General features: G+C 38.3%; 1 protein-coding gene across 1 annotated transcript; it reads right to left on the bottom strand.

Annotated features, from left to right (window-relative positions):
- Positions 1-855: 855 nt before the first annotated feature.
- On the bottom strand, positions 856-3,740 carry LOC101058170 (cTAGE family member 2-like). Its single transcript, XM_016925668.4, is given in 3 exon segments — positions 856-1,340; positions 1,342-2,897; positions 2,900-3,740. Coding segments are annotated over 3 exon segments (2,352 nt in total). The 5' UTR covers positions 3,642-3,740; the 3' UTR covers positions 856-1,286.
- Between the last annotated feature and the right edge of the window lie 22,210 nt (positions 3,741-25,950).

Genomic DNA, 25,950 nt, shown 5'->3' with positions numbered 1-25,950 from the left:
AAAACACCAAAAGCAATGGCAACAAAAGCCAAAATTGACAAATGGGATCTAATTAAACTAAAGAGCTTCTGCACAGCAAAAGAAACTACCATCAGAGTGAATAGGCAACCTACAACATGGGAGAAAATTTTCGCAACCTACTCATCTGACAAAGGGCTAATATCCAGAATCTACAGTGAACTCAAACAAATTTACAAGAAAAAAACAAACAACCCCATCAAAAAGTGGGCGAAGGACATGAACAGGCACTTCTCAAAAGAAGACATTTACGCAGCCAAAAAACACATGAAAAAATGCTCATCATCACTGGCCATCAGAGAAATGCAAATCAAAACCACTATGAGATATCATCTCACACCAGTTAGAATGGCAATCATTCAAAAGTCAGGAAACAACAGGTGCTGGAGAGGATGTGGAGAAATAGGAACACTTTTACACTGTTGGTGGGACTGTAAACTAGTTCAACCATTGTGGAAGTCAGTGTGGCGATTCCTCAGGGATCTAGAACTAGAAATACCATTTGACCCAGCCATCCCATTACTGGGTATATACCCAAATGACTATAAATCATGCTGCTATAAAGACACATGCACACGTATGTTTATTGCGGCATTATTCACAACCCTGCTCATCTTGCCTCACTTATTCCTTCCCATGGAAACCACCGTAAAGGCTCTTGCCCACCTTTTTCCATCACTCCTGCCTTCTCGCTGACCACACTGCCTCCCTATTTGGTCCTGCATGGAATAGTACTTTCCTTTCTCTTGGGATCTGTGAGTAACAAACTATCTTTTCAGTGGCAATCGACTCGTGTTCTGTTGGTCTCTCCATACCTGAAGAATAATGCAACCTATATATTTTTTATATCAACTAAAATTTATTTAATTAAGCATAAAGTTAATTTCACATTTGTCTACAATCACAGTAAATACAGTTCTTTAAATGCCATGGCCTTTAAAATGTAAAGCCTCCCCACCTGCAAGATTACATATATAAAACTCCCACAATTGTTTATATAATAGTGGATTAGTTAACCAAATTAAAATAGTTATACTATCTAGAATAAAATAAAATGGAAATAATTTACACGTAAGATTCATATTTAAATCATCCTTATTTACAAAATACTATCCCGAGAATTATAATTCTATTAAGTTTCAATTTGAGCAAAAGTGTAATCACTGAAAATGAGAACAGTCAAAATGACTTTTGAAGAGAGCAAAAATATTGTCAGGTTTCTTGCTGTGGTTCTGGATCTTCAGCAGCAGGCTCATTTGAAGGCAGACTCAACCCTGAAGGGAACTCACTCTATCTTCAGAATGTGGGGGTGGCGGGGGGAATTCCAGGTCTTAGGGGAAGGTAAGGAGGAAAACCCCTCAGTGGACAGACATTTCTCATTGCAAATGGAACACGTGGTGGACCTGGGACATCCCTTGGTGGAAAATAATCTGGAGAAGCTCCAAACATGGTTCCTGGAGGAGGTGGAGGGAAAGGAGGTCCTCTTCTCATGAACGGGCCCCTCGTATCCACTGGAAACAATGGATCTCTGATTGGAGCAAGAGGTGGAGGAACAAAGCCAGGGCCAGTCACTTCATTTCCAGCAGGGAGAGATGAATCAGGCACATTTAAATTACCAAGATTATCTTTGGTATCATTTCTACTGGATTCCATTTCTGAAGGCATTGACCCATCCATTTTATCCAAAGGAGGCTTATTAAAACTTCTGAGTTCTGCTGGTCCAGAGCGTCTAGCACAATTAGAATAAAACCTGTCTTGCCTTTGTGGAGGAAGAGCTGAATCAGGATATGATTGTCCTGGTGGAGGAGACATCATCCTACGGTCCTGTTCCCACGGAGGTGACAGGAACCCAGTGTCAAAAGGAGCCCTGTGAGGATTGGTAAACCTATCACAGCTTGATTCTCCTCTTTCCTTGGTAATCTGGTGGTCCAGAGGATTCCCTGGGCCTCTTGGGCCTCTTCCTCCTCCCCCTGGAAGCAAAGGTGAGAGTCTCAGTGGGCCCTCCAACAAAGTCGGAAGATAGAGAAAAGCTCTCATTTCAGATGAAGGCCGACCCAATGGTGAGGGACCATATGAGGAATGCTCTCTGCCAAATGCTGTATTTGGAACATCAAGTGCATAAGGATCTTTTTCTAAAAGTTTAATTGTAAACTCTGTTTCAGCTAATTTTTGTCTGTTGTGAGCATTTTCTTTCCTTAAATCGTCGAGGTTTCTTTCAGCAGTCCATGCTGCCAAACAATTATCGTGTGCTTTTTTCTCATGGTATATAATCTTCCCTTGATAAATATGAGTAGTTCTCTGAAATTCTTCTTCAAGATCTTTGGCTTGCTTTCTGCAGGTCTCCAGCTCTTCAGCGGCATGGGTGATCATTTAATCTACTTTAGAAAGTTTCTCTTTCTCTAGCCGGTTATTTTCCTCTACTATTAATTTCCTGTAGAGTTTCCTTTCATTTTCTTGATATAATTCTGTCATTACCTTAAGTTTCTGTTGAAGCTTCTGATTCTCACTTTCAAAATGTGTGTTTTCCAACTGCAAAGATACTTGTTCCGTCTGAAGATTTTTAATATGCCCTCTAAGCTCTTCCTTGGTTTTATCAACTTTAGATAACCGTATATAAATTTGGTTTCTTTCTCCTTCTAAGGTTGTTAAAGAAGCATTTAACTTAGCAGCATGAAGCAGTTTCTTCAAAGCTCCTTTTGGAGGATTATCTAAGTAAGCACCATCTTCTGATTCACTGTTCATTTCTAATTCCAAGTTACCATCATCCGTTATGTCTTCTTCCAGCATAGCAGCCTGATCTTTGATCTTTAGCAAGTGTTCAGTCAGAGTCTTGATGTGATTTTCTTTATCATTTAGAACTTGTTCTGCGTGTACTTTGGGTCTTCAAATGTTATTTTCTGTTTATTAAGTTCACTCACTTGTTCTTTCCATACTTCAGCTTCTTGCAAAAGCTGTTTCTGGCTTTCCTGAAGTTGAGAATTTTCATTTAAAGTATACTGTATTCCTATCTTCATTCTTTCTTCATTCATTTGAAATATCTTGAAGGTCATTTTGGCTTCAGCTACATGGGATTTGAGGGATTTTGACTCATCTTCTAGAGACTGTATCCTTTTGGAAATATCCGCCATCACCTCATCTTGTTCAGAATGTTTAGATTTCTCTTCTTTTAACTCCTTTTCTGGACAGGGTATTTCATGCTCCAGTTCAGAATTGAACCTGCTCAGCTTTTCACAGGTTGCCTCCAAACTCTGTGCTTCTGTTGCCTCCTTCTCAAAGCTGGAATCGTCTAAAGATGACTCTACTTCATAGCTTTCATACTCTTTTTGAACAAGGCCAAATTTTTCAAGTAGTCTACATTTTTCTTCAATTAGTCCAGAAAGCGCTACAGCAAGCTTTTTCTCTCTTCCCACATAAAGCCGACTCCTAACCGATCTAAAACTTCTCCACAAGAAAAAGGGAACAGCAAAAAATCCAACGACAGCGGCACATATCACCAATTCCCATGGTAATCCATAAGGATTCGAATCTGGTCTCCTGCCTTCAGTCAGTGCTGCCATAACCCTGCGTGGCTCCTCCAGGACCAGCCCCCAGTAAGGCTGAGGGGTAGCCCTGGGCGCCTCCATAGCGCAGTAACCCAGGCTTGTCGGGGCCACAATAAGCTGCGGAGAACACTCAGCTTTCAGTTAGGAACAGAATCTGCACCTGGCAACCGGAGCGGACCACTGAGGAGCCGGCTGCCGGGGGGAGCTGGGGGACGCGGGAACCCACAGACCTCACAGGCCCATAGAAAAGGTACAGTAAAAATATAGCATAAAATATTTTTTAAAGATATGCTTGTATAGAGTACTTACCATAAATAAATGGAGCTTGCAAGATTGGAAATTGCTGTGGGTGAGTTAGTAAGTGGTGAGTGAATGTGAAGGCCTAGGGCACTACTATACACTACTGCAGACTTCACAAGCGCTGCACACTTAAGCTACACTAATTAATTAAAATTGTTTTCTTCAATAATAAATTAACCTTAGCTTACTGTAACTTTTAAACTTTATAAATGTTTAAACTTTTTTAACTTTTTTACTTTTTTGTAATAACACTTCACTTACAACACAAACATATTGTACAGCTGTACAAAAATGTCTTCTTTATATCCTTATTTTATAAGCTTTTTTAATTAAATTTTTCTTTTTCTTTTTTACTTTTTAATAGTTTTTTGTTAAAAAAAACCAAGACATAGACACACACATTAGCCTCAGCCTACACAGGGTCAAGATTATCAATACCACTGTCTTCCATCCCCACATCTTGTCCCACTGGAAGGTCTTCAGGGGCAATAACAGGCATGAAGCTGTCGCCTCCTATGATAACAATGCCCACTTTTGGATACCTCCTGAGGGACCTGCCTGAGGCTGTTTTACGGTTAACTTCTAACCATACGCTCTAAAATAATGACAAAAATTATAGTACAGGTTGGTCCAATGATAGTGGGTTATCAGAACTTATTAACATTTAGTGTCACTAAAGTTGGTATAAAACCCTCCACTGCTAAATTTAAATGGTTTATAGGTTTTTGGGCTTTTTTTTTTTTTTTAAATAGGCTGGGTGCAGTAACTCACGAATGTAATCCCAGCACTTCGGGAGGCTGAGGCAGCCAGATCACTTGAGGTCAGGATTTCAAGACCAGCCTGGCCAATATACTGAAACCACATCTCTATTAAAAACACAAAATTAGTCAGGCATGGTGGCACACACCTGTAATCCCAGCTACTCAGGAGGCTGAGGCAGGAGAATCACTTGGACCAGGAGGCAGAGGTTTCAGTGAGCCAAGATAGCACCACCGCATTCCAGTCTGGGGATAGACAGAGACCCCATCTTAAAAAAAGAATCATATACCAGATACATAAATATCAATTCCTCATTCATGGGGAATCTTGTTGATCATTCTGGACGCTTCATATTGAGGAGGGGCATCCTGGGCAGCCTCATACCATGGGTGGCTATGTGACCCCCCAGGAATCAAAGGTTAATCTAATACTATCCTTTTCTTCTGAAACAATCTTTCTTTTTCCAGTCCCCTACTTCCACCGAAGACAAATCTCAGCAAGACAAATCTACCCGCAAAATAAGCTGGAGTCCCATAAACGTGGCCTGATTATCCCACAAAGTGCAGCAAGAATTGCTGTCCACACAGGCTCTCCTAAATTGGCCTTGCTGGAACCTCTCACAAGGCCATTTCAGTCAAAGACCTGGGAAAATAGCCAGTTCATCCACCTGTGTCACAGTGTAAAATAAAATAGATTCTTATTGAACTTATGCAAACAAACACATTGCCATGAATTAAGAATATTCACAAATAATTTACAAATTCTGGATAAGTTAGGCATAGAGAGAACTATGCCTCAAATTCTGTTTGAGGAAAGCATACTGTATTCAATATACTTAAAGCATACTCAGAGGCAATAAAAAGCTCCAAAGAAAAAAATTTTCCAGACTCTGAAAAACAAAACAAAAAGAATCAGCAATATTTCAAATGAAAAAACCATAACAAATTATTTCAGTCTCCATTAATTCAGTCCATGCAATCAACTTCTGGTATGCTTCATATTGAGTTAGCAATCTTTATGAACATATCAGCATTTCAATTAGTGCCCTGGAAGTTTTCTCTCTAATCCAATGGCACAGTCTACAAAGTTATCAGAAAACTGCATTCGAGAGGTTGAATTTTTCATAAACTTCCCCAAAGAAGAAAGCCCTGGACTGTAGCTGATTATAAGTCACTTTTTGAGAAGGATCAAAGCAAAACTACAATTCTGGATGACAAAAGTTTTAAGACAGCCATAGTTAAAGGCACAGTTAACAAGGGTATTTTGTTATTCCTGTGGCATACAAGTTAACATAATAATAATAATTACTGTGACAACATATATTAAGACATGTATTCATTTTAGAACTGTCATATCATCCTGGAACTTCAGGAGGCCAAGGCGAGTGGATCATCTGAGGTCAGGAGTTCAAGACCAGCCCAGCCAACATGGTGAAACCTTATCTCCACTAAAAATACAAAAATTAGTTGGGCGTGGTGATGCATGCCTGTAATCCCAGCTACTTGGAAGCCTGAGGCACAAAAATCTCTTGAATCTGGGAGGCAGAGGCTGCAGTGAGCTAAGATTGTGCCACTGCACTCCAGCCTGGGCAACAGAGCAAGACCCATCTAAAAAATAAATAATAGATAAATAAATAAATAAAACCCAAAGGAAGCTGAACACCACCTGAGATTGACAATGCTTCCTGCATAATTCTAACATAACAAATAAGCCGAATAAACCTAATATGTCTCTCTTGGACTTCAGGGAACCTTATACCCAAAAAAGTTAGTTTGAGGTCAAAAAGACTGAATTTAGAACTTGAAATTTTGCCATTGGAAAGTTTGTTAGAGATCAAAGTTTTAAGACACTTGACATCACAAAACAGGATTACAAGTCACTATAAAATAGCCATTCATTTAGCAAAAATGGTAATACAAAACAGCTTACCCTTTGATAGTGAGGAAACTCAGCTTCCCAAACAATAAGCCCTAATAAAGACAGCATGAGGCCAACTAGGAGGGAGAGAACCCTCTCTTTTTCTGTAGTTTTACTCAAAAATCTCTTATCTCCTTTTTTTTTTAAAATTATACTTTAAGTTTTAGGGTACATGTGCACCATGTGCAGGTTAGTTACATATGTATACATGTGCCACATGTGCCATGTTGGTGTGCTGCACCCATTAACTCCTCATTTAACATTAGGTATATCTCCTAATGCTATCCCTCCCCCCTCCGCCCACCCCACAACAGGCCCCAGAGTGTGATGTTCCCCTTCCTGTGTCCATGTGTTCTCATTCTTCAACTCCCACCTATGAGTGAGAACATGCGGTGTTTGGTTTTTTGTCCTTGCAATAGTTTGCTGAGAATGATGGTTTCCAGCTTCATCCATGTCCCTGCAAAGGACATGAACTCATCATTTTTTATGGCTGCATAGTATTCCATGGTGTATATGTGCCACATTTTCTTAATCCAGTCTATCATTGTTGAACATTTGGGTTGGTTCCAAGTCTTTGCTATTGTGAATAGTGCCGCAATAAACATACGTGTGCATGTGTCTTTAGAGCAGTATGATTTATAATCCTTTGGGTATATACCCAGTAATGGGATGGCTGGGTCAAATGGTAATTCTAGTTCTAGATCCCTGAGGAATCGCCACACTGACTTCCACAATGGTTGAACTAGTTTACAGTCCCACCAACAGTGTGAAAGTGTTCCTATTTCTCCACATCCTCTCCAGCACCTGTTGTTTCCTGACTTTTTAATGATCGCCATTCTAACTGGTGTGAGATGGTATCTCATTGTGGTTTTGATTTGCATTTCTCTGATGACCAGTGATGATGAGCATTTTTTCATGTGTCTTTTGGCTGCATAAATGTCTTCTTTTGAGAAGTGTCTGTTCATATCCTTGGCCCACTTTTTGATGGGGTTGTTTGTTTTTTTCTTGTACATTTGTTTGAGTTCATTGTAGATTCTGGATATTAGCCCTTTGTCAGATGAGTAGGTTGCAAAAATTTCCTCCCATTCTGTAGGTTGCTTGTTCACTCTGATGGTAGTTTCTTTTGCTGTGCAGAAGCTCTTTAGTTTAATTAGATCCAATTTGTCAATTTTGGCTTTTGTTGCCATTGCTTTTGGTGTAAAATAGCCTTTTTACTCAGTTTTCATAATACCTGCCAGTCTATCATTAGAGATTCATTACTTTGGGTTTCGTATTGCCCTCTTCAGGTAGATTCTCTAGATAACATATAATCTAAATAATGAAGTAATCCATTATATGTCTACCTAATGAGATTTGTTTTTATCAGACATTTTAGTATTGACAATAGGTACCATGAAAGGATAAAAGTATTTGAATTACTGTAAAATTATAGAAAGTTGAGGAAAAGATTCTAATGTACAAATGTACCTGGAGTCAATTTTATGTACTTGGGTGTAAATAAGAAGTTATTTTTTATAATCTGACTACTGTTTTTGATGCTATTTAGTTAAATCTGTCACTGTTGATGTTTTAACTTTGCTGGAAAGAAAATGGAATTATTTGAAACCACAATTCTATTGTGCTACTATTGTTTACTTTTCCATCAAAGGAAGTTTATATCATCCTTTATCCTGTTTATATATTTAATTACTAATTTCTTACATTTTGACACATAACACATCTTCACGGATAATTCTGACACCAAGTTAACACATACTTAGCGTTGATTATTTATCAACTCTCCCTTTCTTAATTTGTTTTCTGGCCACTCTCCTATGCATAGAAAATGTCATGTAGTGAACCACTCATTGAAAATGTGAGAATGTTGTTTTACATATTATATTAATAATAACAGGTAAAATGATGGTCACTGTTAGAAACTTTATCACACCTAATAAAAACCAACATTTCCAATGTCAGTAGAAAAATCGTCATGCATGTTTTTCAGGATTTTAAGACTATCATATCAATAGACTTTTTTTTTTTTAACTGTGGAATAAAGAACTCCATCATGACATTGTCCTACTGTCTCATTATACACATCTCTGCTGTGCTTCCATCTGTTGGATGTTAATATATAGTCAATGGGAACCATAGGACATTCAAAATTTTTATAGGAACACATAGGTGATAAATGGCTATTAGGATTAAAAGTAATAAAGGAATTTCTAGAAAACATCTAGATTGAAAATTATATAAAAGCAGACCTGATAGATAAATCCTTCCTCAAGTAATAACTAGTTTATATCAAAAACTGAGCTAAATGACCTTTTGTTAATAACCAGCCAAATATTAGTTCCTGCTCACCTATATACTCATCTGAAAGCATGGTGCTCACATTTCCTGAACATAAATTTCATGTTATTTTCTGCTTCATCAAAAGTTTCACTTGTATTTAAATATAATAGAGGATTCAAAAGCTATCTACATAATTCAGGCAAAAATATAGTTAAGAAAATAAAGCTCAATATTCAATTGTATTTTTAAGATTGATACTAATTAATTCAACATCGATCAAGATATATTTTCTATATATACATTAGTTATAAAATTGATAACTGTATAATACTTATAATGTTATAGTAAAACTCCAGTTACTTTGTTCAACCAGGAAATATGCATATCAAATCTTTTGCTCAGAGTCTGGATTAAAAAAGGAATTTCCAGTTCATTATTCCATCAATTCTCCAATCTTATTATTTCTTATTCTTCTCAGTAGTTTCCAGTTTAGGTTACATATATTTTTTCTGTCTTTTCTTTATGTGCTTGCTCTTTCTTCTCTCAGTGTGAGAATTTGTGAAGTGCCCTCAAGGTACATATCCACCTTTAGATATTCAATTCAATTTCATTATGTTTGTAGATTTCACTGTAGAAATAATAAAGTCTGCAGCATGTGGTAGAACAATAAACTTTGCACCTTCTGGTGCACTCAGAGGCATAAATGTGTCTTTTTTTTATTCATCTGTCTTGAGCAGCTACAGATTTTAATTCTAAGTTACTCATTGACATTCTAAATGTTGTGGGGTAAAGGGATGGGGTCACCATGATATGAAACTATTTACTAAGCATCTATACTTGGAAGTGACAAAGTATATTTATATGCCATTGGTGGAAAAAATGTTCCAAGTAAAAACACATTCATCATGTCACACAAATATTTTCTGTCTGTAGTTGCCATACTCAGCCAAATGTCAAGGTATTGGTACTTGAACCTAGAATTTTAACTGTGGCAATTGTGCAACTAAAAACTTTCTGGAAGGCAACATATCCCTAATGAATGCTTCAGGTGGAAAGTAACAACATAATTGGGCATATGTAATTGCCAGAAGTGACTTGTTTTTATTTGCATGCATAAACCAGTAAGAAGGAATGTCTGTATTTTGTTAGAAGTGTCATTTACGTCCAGTGACTATGTCTACAGCATTTTGTAAGCTCCAGTAGAAAAAATAGATTAATAACATGGATTCATGGAGTCAACCAACCCACTTTCTAATGGAGAGAAAAACATAGGCATGTGCTTATAGCTATATAATATGCATTAAATATAGCTGTATACATACACAGTGAGAAGAGAGAGAATTGTTTTGAACTTAACAGAGAGATTATAGTTCTGCCTTAAAAGAAAACAATGCTATGCTTGAAAGGCAAAAATTTGAGAAATTCTTTTCTGGCAAGGGTAATGTAGTATGGAAGTAAAAACTTTTGTGAAGGAGTTCTACTTCAGTACTCTGTCAGATTTCATTGGTATTCCCTTACACCTTCAAACTGTAAGGCTCATAGATAGAATTATCAGAATAGAAGGAATACTAGGAGAGAGTATAATATCATAGAACTAGGCACTTTTCATGGATTAAAGACTTAAACATTAGACATAAAACCATAAAAACCCTAGAAGAAAACCTAGGCATTACCATTCAGGACATAGGCATGGGCAAGGACTTCATGGCTAAAACACCAAAAGCAACAGCAACAAAAGCCAAAATTGACAAATGGGATCTAATTAAACTAAAGAGCTTCTGCACAGCAAAAGAAACTACCATCAGAGTGAACAGGCAACCTACAAAATGGGAGAAAATTTTTGCAACCTACTCATCTGACAAAGGGCTAATATCCAGAATCTACAATGAACTCAAACAAATTTACAAGAAAAAAACAAACAACCCCATCAAAAAGTGGGCCAAGGATATGAACAGACACTTCTCAAAAGAAGACATTTATGCAGCCAAAAGACACATGAAAAAATGCTCATCATCACTGGTCATCAGAGAAATGCAAATCAAAACCACAATGAGATACCATCTCACACCAGTTAGAATGGTGATCATTAAAAAGTCAGGAAACAACAGGTGCTGGAGAGGATGTGGAGAAATAGGAACACTTTCACACTGTTGGTGGGACTGTAAACTAGTTCAACCATTGTGGAAGTCAGTGTGGCGATTCCTCAGGGATCTAGAACTAGAATTACCATTTGACCCAGCCATCCCATTACTGGGTATATACCCAAAGGATTATAAATCATACTGCTCTAAAGACACATGCACACGTATGTTTATTGCGGCACTATTCACAATAGCAAAGACTTGGAACCAACCCAAATGTTCAACAATGATAGACTGGATTAAGAAAATGTGGCACATATACACCATGGAATACTATGCAGCCATAAAAAATGATGAGTTCATGTCCTTTGCAGGGACATGGATGAAGCTGGAAACCATCATTCTCAGCAAACTATTGCAAGGACAAAAAACCAAACACCGCATGTTCTCACTCATAGGTGGGAGTTGAAGAATGAGAACACATGGACACAGGAAGGGGAACATCACACTCTGGGGCCTGTTGTGGGGTGGGCGGAGGGGGGAGGGATAGCATTAGGAGATATACCTAATGTTAAATGAGGAGTTAATGGGTGCAGCACACCAGCATGGCACATGTATACATCTGTAACTAACCTGCACATTGTGCACATGTACCCTAAAACTTAAAGTATAATAATAATAATAAAAAGAAAAAAAAAAGAACTATGCACTTTTACAGAATTTTCTTGACTGCTTATCCACAAAGGACTACAAAGAGCTCTAATACACAAAATTTTGGATAGAAAACAAGCAGAATTTATCATAAATTGTGTTTCAAATATGTTCTACTTCCTCATTGAGCCATATACCTTTAAAAATTTCATATGCGAAGAAAACTCAACTATGTTATAACCACGGGTTCAAAAACGAAATGGGTTGCACACCATGTTCTTCATTGTTTTTATCCTTTAACAAGAACCAATTTGGAAAATGAGAAAAGCTTGCAGGACACGTGACAAAAAGGAAAATAAGTGTGATAATCTTGATAAAGAGCTTTATTACTTTATTTCCCCCTCCCCCATCTCTAAAAAGAAATCAGAGAGTCTAGGAAGAGAATTTTGACTATGATTTGGGAAAATGGAATGGGAAATTCTTCTTCCCTTACATGAACACTTGGCATCCATTTTCACGTCATTTTCCTATTTTTTCAGAGCAAGAGTGTGGCAATTGTGTATTGAATGCACTTACTCAGTTCTTATGCATCTACCATATCTGTTTAGATGGAATTGTAACTGTGTGTTCATAACAGTGCTATGAATTAGGGAATATAATGGAACTAGACCAAAAGGGTTTGGCCCAAAACAAGCTATCTGAAAATCTCATCATTTCAAGCATTTCTTCTGAGCAATTTTCACACGTATCCCAACTGGAGAAAATAGTTGATTGGCTACACAACAAAAATCATATTGCTGATCCAAATGCACAACATAATTTCCTTGATACTTAAGGAAAAACAATATTCAGCACTGTGTACCTGTGGAACAGGTTCAGGAACTGAATTTTTTTATGTTTACTTGTTATCTCTTAGCCTTCTCTTCTCACCTCCTATGCTAATTCAAGGTGGAATTGATAGATAAAACTGCTTCAGCCATATGTTGATTTCATCAACAGTATCAAGTTTTAATATTATGATGTATATCTGAATCCTATCCTCTATTACTTACTATGTGGTATGTCATTAACTAAATCTAACTAAAATAAGGCTTTGCCCAACTTGTGTTATATTTGCTAACATGCAATTAAAGTAGTAGGCAACATGATTTTTCCTAAGCACTGAATAAATAAAACTGGGATAATAATACATATTGACCATATTTCATGGACTATGTAATATTGAGAATAGCATCAAACATTAAGAAAAAAAATACCACAGCTGGGAGAAACCATGGAGGAAAACAATAAACCATGCTGGATTTCTCATAAGTAATAATTAGAAAAATACATTATTTTTTGGCATTCATAATGTTAATTTCAACAGGATTGATGACAAGTATATGTTTTAATAAGCTTTCTATGTTCAAAAAATATATTTACAGGAACATTGCAAAGATTGTACAGATATTTTCTGTATAACTTTCACCCAATTTCAGTTTTATTTAATGTTGTTATCTTCCACTATTGAAGTTCATTTGTCAAAACTAAGAACACAATATTAGTGCAGGTACACCTCAAAAATATTGTGGGTTCAGTCCCAAACAACTCCAACAAAGGGAATATCCTAATAAAGCAAGTCACACAAATAGTTTGTCTTCCCACTGCATATAAATATGTTTACACTGTACTGTAATCTATTAAGTATGCAATAGCATTGTGTCTAAAACCAATGTGTATATCTTAATGTAAAAATAATTCATTGCTAAAAGAAGCTAACAATCCTCTGAACTGTCAGCTAGTTATAATCTCTTTGCTGGTGGAAGGTCTTGCCTGCCTGTTGATGGCTACTAGCTGATCAGAGTGATGATGGTTCCTGATGGCTGAGATGGCTATGGCAATTTAAAAAAGAAAGGACAACAGTGAAGTTTGCCACATTCATTCTTCCTTTCACTAAAAGATTTCTCTGTAGCATGAGATGCTGTTTGATAGTATACTCAAACCCTGCCACTGCTTTATTAAGTAAAATTATGTAATACTTTAAATTACTTGTTGTCATTTCTACAATGTTCACAGCATCTTCACCAGTACTACAATCCATCTCAGCAAACCACTTTCTTGGCTTATCGCTAAGAAGCAACTCCTCATCCATTAAAGATTTAGCATGAGATTGCGGTAATTCAGCTACATCTACAGACTCATTTCTAATTCTAGTTATCTTGCTATTACCACCACATGTGCAGCTTCTTCCTCTGCTGAAGTCTTGAAATCCTCAAATTCATCCATGAGAGTTGGCATTAACTTCTTCCAAACTCCTGTAAATGTTAATATTTTGACCTCCCCTCATAAATTAAAAATGTTCTTAATGGCGTCTAGAATGGTGAGTTCTTCCCAGAAGGTTTTCACTTTAATTTGCTCAGATCCAGCGAGGAATCACTATCTTTTGCAGCTATAGCCTTATGAAGTATATTTCTTAAACAATAAGACTTAAAATTCAAAATGAATCTTTGATCCATGGGCTGCAGAATGAATGTTTTGTTAGCAGGCATGAAAACAATGTTAATCTCCATCAGAGCTCCTGGGTGACTAGGTGCATTGTCAACGAGCAGTAATATTTGCAAAATTTGCAAAGAATTTTTTTAACTGAGCCATAAGTCTTAACAGTGGGCTTAAAATATTCAGTAAACCACGATGTAAACAGATGTGTGGTCATCCAGGCTTTGTTTTTCTATGTATAGAGCACAGGCAGAGTAGATTCAGCATAATTCTTAAGGGCCTTAAATTTTCAAAGTGGTAAATGCGCATTGCTGCATTAGCCCCTAACAAAAGACAGTCAGCTGCCTTTCGAAGCTGTGAAGCCAGGCATTGTCTTCTTTGCTCCAGCGATGAAAGTCCTAAATGGTATCTTCTTCCAATATAAGTCTGTTTCATCTGCAATGAAAATCTGTTGTTTAGTGTACCCACCTTCATCAATGACCTTAACTAGATCTTCTGGATAACTTGCTGCAGCTGCTACATGAGCACTTGATGCTTCGTCTTATACTTTAATGTGGTGGAGATGGCTTCTTAAACCTCATGAACTAATCTCTGTTAGCTTCAAACTTTTCTTCTGCAGCTTCCTCACTTTGCTCAGCCAATATCGAATTAAAGAGAGGTAGGGCCTTATTCTAGATTAGGCTTTGGACTTAAGGGAATACTGTAGCCTGTTTGATCTTCCATCCAGACCCCTTAGATTTCCTCCACATAAGCTATAATAACTTGATTTCACTTTCTTAGCATTCCCGTGTTCACTTTTAACTTCCTCAAGACCTGTTTCTTTGCATTTACAACTTGGGTTACTGTTTGGCCCAAGAAGCCTTGCCTTTGGCCTATATGGTCTTTTGACATGCCTTCCTCACTAAACTTAGTCATTTTTAGGTTTTCATTTAAAGTAAAAACATGTAACTCTTCCTTTTATTTGAACACTTAGAGACCATTGTAAAGTTATTCATCGTTCTAATTTCAATATTGCATTTCTCAGGGAATATGGAGGTCTGAGTAGAGGGAATATAGAGGGTATAGCCGGTCAGAAAACACACCTTTATTAAGTTTGCTGTTTTATAAGAGTGTCATTGCAATAGTAAATTCAAAGATCACTGATCATAGATTACCACAGCAGACATAATAATAATGAAATATTTAAAATATTGCCAGAATTACCAAAATGTGACACAGAAACATGAAATGAGGACATGCTGGAAAAACAGACTTGTTCAACACAGGGTTTCAACAAACCTTCAATTTGCAAAAAATGCAGTATGCACGAAGGGCAATAAAGCAAAACACAATGAATGGAGGTGTACCTGTGCTGTGCATCACTATCTACTAATCTCTAGAATTAATTCAAATTTCACCAGTGCCTTTTTTTTTTTTTTTTTGGCAGAGTCTCCCTCTGTTACCCAAGCTGCAGTGCAGTGGCATGATCTCAGCTCACTGCAAACTCTGGGTTCAAGCAACCCTCCCACCTTAGCCTTTGGAGTAGCTGGGATTACAGGCCTGCACCATCACACCCAGCTAAATTTTGTATTTTTAATAGAAATGGGATTTTGCCATATTGGCCAGGCTGGTCTGAAACTCCTGGACTCAAGTGACTCACTCATGCTGGCCTCCCAAAGTGCTGGGATTAGAGGCGTGAGCCACCATGCCTGGCCTTAAGAGTGTTTTCTTTCTTTCTTTCTTTCTTTCTTTCTTTTTTTTCCATAGGTTATTGGGGTACAAGTGGTGTTTGGTTACATGAGTAAGTTCTTTAGTGGTAATTTGTGACATTTTGGTGCCCTCATCACCTAAGCAGTATATACTGCACCCTATTTGTAGTCTTTTATCCCTTGTGACCTCTCCCACCCTTCCCTCCAAGTCCCCAAAGTCCATTATATCATTCTTATGCCTTTGTGTCCTCATACCTTAGCCTCCACCTGTCAGTGAGAACATAAGATGTTTGGCTTTCAATTCCTGAATTACTTCACTTAGAATAATAGTCTCCAGTCTCATCCAGGTCACTGCAAAGCCATTAATTTATTCCTTTTTATGGCTGAGTAGTATTCCATCATATATATATATCTCACAGTTTTTTTATCCCATCATTGATCGATGGGCATTTGGGTTGGTTCCACGATTTTGCAATTGTGAATTGTGCTGCTATAAACATGCATGTGAAAGTATCTTTCTTGTATAATGACTTTTCTTCCTCTGGGTGGATACCCAGTAGTGGGATTGCTGGATCAAATGGTAGATCCACTTTTAGTTGTTTAAGGAATCTCCACACTGTTTTCCATAGCGGTTGTACTAGTTTACATTCCCACCAGCAGTGTAGAAGTCTTCCCTGATAACCACATTCATGTCAACATCTACTGTTTTGTTGATTTTTTTTATTATGGCCATTCTTGCCAGAGTAAAGTGGTATCACATTGTGGTTTTGATTTGCATTTCCCTGATCATTAGTGATGTTGAGCATTTTTTCATATGTTTGTTTGCCATTTGTTTATTTTCTTTTGTGAATTGTCTATTAATGTCCTTAGCTCACTTTTTGATAGGATTGTTTTTTTTTTTTCTTTCTGATTTGTTTGAGCTCATTGTAGATTCTGGATATTAGGTCTTTGTCAGATGTAGAGATTGTGAACATTTTCTCCTGCTCTGTGTGTTGTCTGTTTACTCTGCTGACTGTTCCTTTTGCTGTGCAGAAGTTCTTTAGTTTAATTAAGTAAGTCCCAGCTGTTTATCTTTGTTTTTATTGCATTAGTTTTTGGGCTCCTGGTCATGAAATCCTTGCCTATGCCAGTGTCTAGAAGGGCTTTTCCAATGTTATCTTCCAGAATTTTTATAGTTTCAGGTCTTAGATTTAAGTCCTTAATACATCTTGAGTTGATTTTTGTATGAGGTGAGAGATGAGGATCCAGTTTCTTTCTCCTACATATGGCTAGCCAATTATCCCAGCACCATTTGTTGACAAGGGTGTCCCAGGCTGGGCGTGGTGACTCACACCTGTAATCCCAGCACTTTGGGAGGCCAAGGTGGGCTGATCACAAGGTCAGGAGATTCTGACCATCCTGGCTAACACTGTGAAACCCCGTCTCCACTAAAAATACACACACACACAAAAAAAATTAGCTGGACGTGGTGGTGGGCACCTGTGGTCCCAGCTACTTGGGAGGCTGAGGCAGGAGAATGGTGTGAACCCAGGAGGTGGAGCTTGCAGTAAGCCGAGATCATACCACTGCACTCCAGCCTGGGCAACAGAGCAAGACTCTGTCTCAAAAAAAAGATAATGAAAAGGATGTACCTTCCCTACTTTATATTTTTGTTTGCTTTGTCGAAGATCAGTTGGCTATAATTATTTGGGTTCATTTCTGGGCTTTCTATTCTGTTCATTGGTCTATGTGCCTATTTTTATACCAGTAACATGCTGTTTTGATGACTATTTCCTTATAGTATAGTTTGAAATCAGGTAGTGTGGTGCCTCCAGATTTGTTCTTTTCGCTTAATCTTGCTTTGGCTATACAGACACTTTTTTGGTTCCATATGAATTTTATAATTTTTTTTTATAATTAGTTGAAGAATGATGGTGGTATTTTGATGGAGATAGCCTTGAATTTGTAGATTGCTTTTGGAAGTATGGTCATTTTCACAATATTGATTCTACCCATCCATGAGCATGGGATGTGTTTCCATTTGTTTGTGTTGTCTATGATTTCTTTCAGCAGTGCTTCATAGTTTTCTTTGTAGAGATCTTTTGCCTCCTTGGTTAGGTATATTCCTAAGTATTTAATTTATTTTTGCAGCTATTGCGAAAAAGCCTGAGTTCTTGATTTGGTTCTCTACTTGGTCACTGTTGGTGTATAGAAGAGCTACTGATTTGCGTACATTAATCTTGTATCCAGAAACTTTGCTGAATTCTTTGATCAGTTCTAGGAGCTTTCTGGAGGAGTCTTTAGGGTTTTTGAGATAAAAAATCATATCATCGGCAAACAGTGACAGTTTGATTTTCTCCTTACTGATTTGGATGCCCTTTTTTTCTTTCTCTTGTGTGACTGCTCTGGATAGGACTTCCAGTACTATGTTGAATAGAAGTTGTGAGAGTGGACAACCTTGTCTTGTTCCAATTCTCAGAGGGAATGCTTTCAACTTTTCCCCATTCAGTATTATGTTGGCTGTGGGTTTGTTATAGATGGCTTTTATGACATTGAGGTATGTCCCTTGTATGCCAATTTTGCTGAGAGTTTTAATCATAAAGGATGCTGGATTCTGTTGAATGCTTTTTCTGCATCTATTGAGATCATCATGTGATTTTTGTTTTTAAATCTCTTTATGTGGTGTATCGCATTTATTGACTTGCATATATATGTTAAACCACCCCTGCATCCTTGGTATGAAACCCACTTGATCATGGTGAATTATCTTTTTGATATGTTGTTGTATTTGGTTAGCTAGTATTTTGTTAAGGATTTTAGCATCTATGTTCATCAGGGATATTGGTCTGTAGTTTTCTTTTTTGGTTATGTCCTGTCCTGGTTTTGGTTTTAGAGTGATGCTGGCTTCGTAGAATGAAGAGAGGGTTCCTTCTTTCTCTATCTTGTGGAATAGTGTGAATAGGATTGGTACCAATTCTTCTTCGAATGTCTGGTAGAATTCTGCTGTGAATCCATCTGGTCCTGGACTTTCTGTTGTTGGCAATTTTTTAATTACCATTTCAATCTTGCTACTTGTTATTGGTTTGTTCGGGGTATCTAATTCTTTCTGATTTAAGCTAGGAGGGTTGTATTTTTCCAGGAATGTATCCATCACTTCTAGATTTTCTAGTGTTCATAGTATCCTTGAATGATCTTTTGTATTTCTGTGGTGTTGGTTGTAATGTCTCCCATTTTGTTTCTTATTGAGATTATTTGGATTTCCTCTCTTCTTGATTAGTCTCACTAATGGTCTATCAATTTTATTTATCTTTTCAGAGAACCAGCTTTTCGTTTCATTTATCTTTTGTATTTTTTTGTTTCAATTTCATTTAGTTCTACTCTGATCTTGGTTACTTCCTTTCTTCTGCTGTGTTTAGGTTTGGTTTGTTCTTGTTTCTCTAGTTCATTGAGGTATGACCTTAGATTGTTTGTTTGTGTTCTTTCAGTATTTTTGATGTAGGCATTTGAACTTTCCTCTTAGCACAGCCTTTGCTGTATCCCAGAGGTTTTGATAGGTTGTGTCATTATTGTTGTTCAGTTCAAATAATTTTTTAATTTCCATTTTGATTTTGTTTTTGACTCAGTGATCATTCAGGAGCAGTTTATTTAGTTTCCATGTATTTTCATGGTTTTGAAGGTTCCTTTTGGAGTTGATTTCCAGTTTTATTTCACTGTGGTCTGAGAGACTGCTTGATATAATTTCGATTTTCTTAAATTTATTGAGGCTTGTTTTGTGGCCTATTATATGGTCTATCTTGGAAAAAGTTCCATGCACTGTTGAACAGAATGTGTATTCTGTGGTTGTTGGATGGAATGTTCTGTATATATCTGTTAAGTCCATTTGTTCCAAGATATAGTTTAAGTACGTTGTTTCTTTGTTGACTTTCTGTCTTGATGACCTGTCTAGTGCTAACAGTGGAGTATTGAAGTTCCCCACTATCATTGTGTTGATGTCTGTCTCATTTCTTGGTCTATTAGTAAATGTTTTATAAATTTGGGAGCTCCAGTGTTAGGTGTTTATATGTTTAGGACTGTGATATTTTCCTGTTGGAAAAGGCCTTTTACCATTATATAATGTCCTTCTTTTTCTTTCTTACTGATGTTGCTTTAAAGTTTGTTTTGTCTGATATTAGAATAGCTACTCCAGCTCGCTTTTGGTGTCCATTGGCATGAAATACCTGTTTCTACCCCTTTACTTTAAGTTTATGTGAGTCCTTATGTATTAGGTGAGTCTCTTGAAGACAGCAAATAGTCAGTTAGTGAATTCTTATCCTTTCTGTGGTTCTGTATCTTTTAAGTGGAGCATTTAGGCCATTTACATTCAGTGTTACTATTGGTCTTTGAATTAATTCCATCCAACAATGACAAAGAAGAAAGAATAAGAAAATATTAACAAAGCCTCCAAGAAGTCTGGTATTGTGTCAAACTACCAAACCAAAGAATAATCAGCATTCCTGAGGGAGAAGAGGAATCTAAAAGTTTGGGAAACATATATGGGGGAATAATTGAGGAAAATTTCCCCAGCCTTGCTAGAGACCTAGACATCTAAATACAAGCAGCACAAAGAACACCTGGGAAACTCATTGCAAAAATATCATTACCTAGGCACACTGTCATCAGGTTATCTAAAGTTAAGACAAAGGAAATAATCTTAAGAGCTGTGAGACAAAAGCACCAGGTAACCTGTAAAGGAAAGCCTTACAGATTAACAGCAGATTTCTCAGCAGAAACCCTACAAGCTAGAAGGGATTGGGGCCCTACTTTCAGCCTCCTCAAACAAAACAATTATCAGCTAAGAATTTAGTACCCAGCAAAACTAAGCATAATATATGAAGGAAAGATAGTCTTTTTCAGACAATCAAATGCTGAGAAAATTTGCCACTCCCAAGCCACCACTACAAGAACTGATGAAAGGAGCTCTAAAACTTGAAACTAATTCTGAAAACACATCAAAACAGAACCTTGTTAAAGCATAGATTTCACAAGACCTATAAAACAAAAATACAATTTAAAAAGCAAAAATGAAAAACGAAAAACAAGGTGTACAGGCAACAAATAGCATGATGAATGGAATGGTAGCTCATATCTCATCAGTGTTTTCAATAATTTCCTCTCTCTTTTCCAACATCCAATCCAGGATACCATGTTGCATTTAATCATCATGTCTCTTTAGACTCCTCTGGTCTGTGAGAGTTTCTCACTCTTTCCTTGTTATTTAAATGTCCTTTAGAGTTTTGAAGAGTACTGGTCAAATATTTTGCAGAATAGCTTTCATATTTGGTTTGTCTAATGTTCTTTCATGCTACTAAGTTTGCCAGTTTTTATGAAGAATACCATAGAGATGAACTCCCTTTCTCATCACATAATATCATGACATCCAAATGAGATCATTAATGATACAACTTTGACCACTTGATAAATGAGTATCTGCCAAACTTCTTCATTGTGAAGATACTACTTTTCCCTATTCTATTGTTTGGGATCGAGTATCTAAGTCCGGCCAACAGTCAAGGAGGGGGCAGGTAGTGTCTCTATTCACTTCCTAGAGGGGAGAATGTCTACATATTTTTTGGAATTTTTCTGTAATAAAGAAGATTTTCTGTATTTGTCTGTTCATTTATTTTTTACATTGGTATGAAGTTGTGGATATTTATTTTATACTTTGAGTTATAAAGCAATACTAGGCAATTGATTAAATTATTCCAGGTTTGGCAATTGGAAGTTCTTTCTGAATAGCTCCTGTGTATCTTGTACATGTCATCATTGCTTTATTTTCAAACAATTTTTTTAAACTTTTTGGTTGCTCCATACTCATCCTATCTTCTCCCTGTCCCAGCAAGAATTAGCCATTCTCCATGGACTCCTGGCTCCTTTGGTCAACACATATTTGATAATTAATTTATCTAAAAATGTATTAAAACATAAAAGCATGTTTTTCTAGATTTATGCAAATGAATACCTATCACCTTATATTTATGTAGCATTGACTCACAAATTATTTAACTATTTGCCTACCTTCTCAAAGTGGTTACAACAGCTATATTTCTAGATTTATTTTAACTACTTCTACCTCTTTAGATCTTGATCATTGAGAACTGGTACAATAGCTTTACTCTTCAGTTGTGAAGCTAAGTTTCTATTTAAACCTAATATTCTTTGTCATTTCACTTTCTAAACATAGCTCTCTCAGGTGGCTTATTGGAAAGACATTATTTCTGCAAATATTTTTGTTTCCATAACCTTTTAGGACAAACATACAATAAAGGCACATGAAATCATTTTATGATTAATGCATGTTCTCTGGCCTCAATATTTGATGGCAGAGATGAAAATCCTGCCTCATGATTGGCTGTCAATGCTCATTATCACTAAGGCTATTTCTCTTGCATTTCATTTCAGGAATGTGCAACAGGAAGTCAAAAACAATGCATGCATATGATTTATGCAGATTAGCTACAGAGAGTTCAGTGAAAAGCCTCACACTCTAGAAATTAATGTTCACACTAATATTTACAATTTTCTTTCTGATGAAGAAAGCACTGTAACTATACTACATTATTAAATTCACATTTTATGAAATATCAAGAATCTCTTTTGTCAATATTACTAATCTTCTAAGTAAATATACCGTGTGTTTGTCTCACAGCCGTAGGCGTTTTTAAGTCAGTATTTCTTTATGTCCATAGAAATTTTTATTTATTTCATTTTAGATATGATAAAGATAAGGTTATGATGGTTAATTATATGTTACTGCCAAATACATTTTTAACCATTATAAACTCATCTCAAAGCATTTACAATGCTAAACAAAATGGAAACATGCACATCTATCTCATACAATATATAAGTACCAAAAAATCTATTATATTTTTTCATGTCTCATAGTACACATATAGCTTTCAATCACAAGCATGTTTCCATATGTGCCAGTGCAAATGTTGGTTTGTGGCATTTTAAAATAAAATTTATTTTTAGGGAATAGTAAAAGTATACTTGGAAAAAATAAATCTTGGAAGAAAAATGCACACTGCCATACAATTCTGCAAATAATTTAGGAGGTAAGGGTACATGAATTTTTTATACAATCCGTTGACCCCCACTTGGAGAACTACTGATACAAGTGTCTTCATGAACAGCTCTTTTTCTCCTCTAAGTTCCTCTTAAACAATATCAAAGCAAAGTGTTATATAAAAATCAACATTCCCAACATGTCTGATTTCACAAAGCTACGGGATTTATCTGATATACAGCAGCGACAGATGTCAGCAAGATGGCATAATAGAACTTTCCATTGCCCGTCCTTCCCCTACAGAAACATCAATTTAGACAACAATCAGCACACTAAAACACTGTGTGAAAGATCAAATAATTGGTTGTAGCACAATAATAAAAGAAAATGCATAGAAAGGGCAGTTTTACATTACTGATGTTACTCTTCCTTGAACCTCAGTCAGCACAGGTTGTAGAGACTGTAGGCCCAGCACGGTGGTGTATGCCTGTAATGCCAGCACTATGGGAAGCAGAGACAGGCAGAACACTTGAGCTCAGGATTTCAAGACCATCCTGGGCATCATGGCAAAACCCCATGTCTATAGAAGTAAAGAAAAGAAAAAGGAAGGGAAGGGGATGGGAGGGGAGGGGAAGGGAAGGGAATTTAAATTTAAATGTGGGGGTGGTGGAGTAAAAGTCTAGAAGATTTTTTATGTTATGAAAATTAATTTATCAGCTTAAAATAGACTTACAACTGTAAGATATTTTATGTAATCATTATACAAAATAAACTATGTCAAAACTGTAAAATTAGACAAAGAAGGTCATTCTATAATGATAAGGGGATTAATTCATCAAAAGAATGTAACGATTGTAAATATATATCCACTCAACATTGGAGCAGCTAAATAAATAAAGCAAAGATAATATACAGCAGATTGAAACTGCCTCCTTACTGACTCCCAGAAACTTTTGAAAACTTGTAGGAACACTGTAACTTGTATAGCTTCACAATTATTAGGCTGCTGAAAACCTCCTATAAGGTTGTGTGTTGGTGTGTTTTGTCTATAAAACTGGGATCCATTCCTTGCTCAATGAAGGATATTTTTCATATACAAGATTCAGGGTCAAATAAACCTAAACAGGACCACTCACTGGCCAAAACTCTGACCTACCTGTTTTGACTTAATGTTGTAATTCAGAGGTGTGAAAGGCAGAGGGGAAAGAATATGTTTGCAGAAAATTACCAACAGGCAAAATATTCTTTTGAGTCCATTGTCTTTTTCCTAAAAGTTGGCATAAGACAACTTGCCTACATGAGTTGATTAACTTTGGAAGGTGTATAAGTAGCTTATTTATTTATTTATTTATTGAGACAGAGTCTCACTCTGTCTCCCAGGATGGAGTGCAGTGGCACCATCTTGGCTCACTGCAACCCTCACTTCCCAGGTTCAAAGGATTCTCATGGCTCAACCTTCTGAGTAGCTGAGATTACAAGTATGCACCACCACGCCAGGCTAATATTTTGTAATTTTTTTTTTAGTAGAGATGGGGTTTTGCCATGTTGGCCAGGCTGGTCTCAAAACTCCTGACCTCAAGTGATCTGCCTACCCTGGCCTCTCAAAGTGCTGGTGAGAGGTGACAGCATGCTGGCAGCCCTTGCTCACTCTTGGCACCTCCTCGGCCTCAGCGCCCATGCTGGACATGCTTGAGGAGCCCTTCAGCCCACCGCTGCACTGTGGGAGCCCCTCTCTGGCCTGGCTGAGGCCAGAGCCGGCTCCCTCTGCTTGCGGGGAGGTGTGGAGGGAGAGGCATGGGCAGGAACCGGGGCTGCGCATGGTGCTCACAGGCCGAGTTCCGGGTGGGTGCAGGCTCAGTGGGCCCCACACTTGGGGCAGCCAGCCGGAGTTGCCAGCCCTGAGCAGTGAGGGGCTGAGCACCCAGGCCAGCACCTGTGGAGGGTGCGCCAGGTCCCCCAGCACTGCCAGCCCGCCCATGCTGTGCTTGAATTCTCAGCTGCCTCCCCGCGGAGCAGGGCTTGGGACCTGCAGTCCGCCATGCCCAAACCCCTCACCCCACCCCCGGTGGGCTCTTGCGCAGCCCAAGCCTCCCTGACGAGTGCCACCCCCTGCTCTGCAGAGCCCAGTCCTGTTGACCGCCCAAGGGCTGAGAAGTGTGGGTGCACAGTGTGGGACTGGTGGGCAGCTCTGCCTGTGGCCTCCTGTGCGTGATCCACTAGGTGAAGCCAGCTGGGCTCCTGAGTCTAGTGGGGACTTGGAGAACTTTTATGTCTAGCTGGAGGATTGTATACACACCAATCAGCACTCTGTGTCTAGCTCAAGGTTTGTAAACACACCAATTAGCACCCTGTGTCTAGCTCAAGGTTAGTAAATGCACCAATTAGTGCTCTGTGGCTAGCCAATCTAGTGGGGACTTGGAGAACTTTTGTGTCTAGCTCAGGGATTGTAAATGCACCAATCAGCACCCTGTCAAAACGGACCAATCAGCTCTCTGTAAAATGGACCAATCAGCAGGATGTGGGTGGAGCCAGATAAGGGAATAAAAGCAGGCTGCCAGAGGCAGCAGTGGCAACCTGCTTGGGTCCGCTTCCACACTGTGGAAGCTTTGTTCCTTCGCTCTTTGCAATAAATCTTGCTGCTGCTCACTCTTTGGGTCGGCACTGCCTTCATATGCTGTAACACTCACTGCGAAGGTCTGCAGCTTCACTCCTGAGGCCAGTGAGACCACGAACCCACCAGAAGGAAGAAACTCCGAACACGTCCGAACATTGAAAGGAACAAACTCCGGACACACTGAGAGGTGACAGCGTGCTGGCAGTCCTCACAGCCCTCGCTCGCTCTCTGTGCCTCTTCTGCCTGGGCTCCCACTTTGGCGGCACTTGAAGAGCCCTTCAGCCTGCCGCTGCACTGTGGGAGCCCCTTTCTGGGCTGGCCAAGGCCGGAGCCAGCTCCCTCAGCTTGCAGGGAGGTATGGAGGGAGAGGCGTGAGCGGCAACCGGGGCTGCGCGGGGCGCTTGCGGGCCAGCTGGAGTTCTGCGTGGGCATGGGCTTGGGAGTCCCCGCACTTGGAGCAGCCAGCTGGCCCTGCCGGTCCGGGGCAGTGAGGGGCTTAGCACCTGGGCCAGCAGCTGCTGTGCTCAATTTCTCGCCGGGCCTTTGCTGCCTTCCCACGGGGCAGGGCTCGGGACCTGCAGCCTGCCATGCCTGAGCCTCC

This window comes from Pan troglodytes, chromosome 14 (assembly GCF_028858775.2).
Source record: "Pan troglodytes isolate AG18354 chromosome 14, NHGRI_mPanTro3-v2.0_pri, whole genome shotgun sequence".
Classification (NCBI taxonomy): Eukaryota; Metazoa; Chordata; class Mammalia; order Primates; family Hominidae; genus Pan; species Pan troglodytes.
Note: the sequence above shows the minus strand (reverse complement) of the source record. Positions and strands in the feature narration are given on the sequence as shown.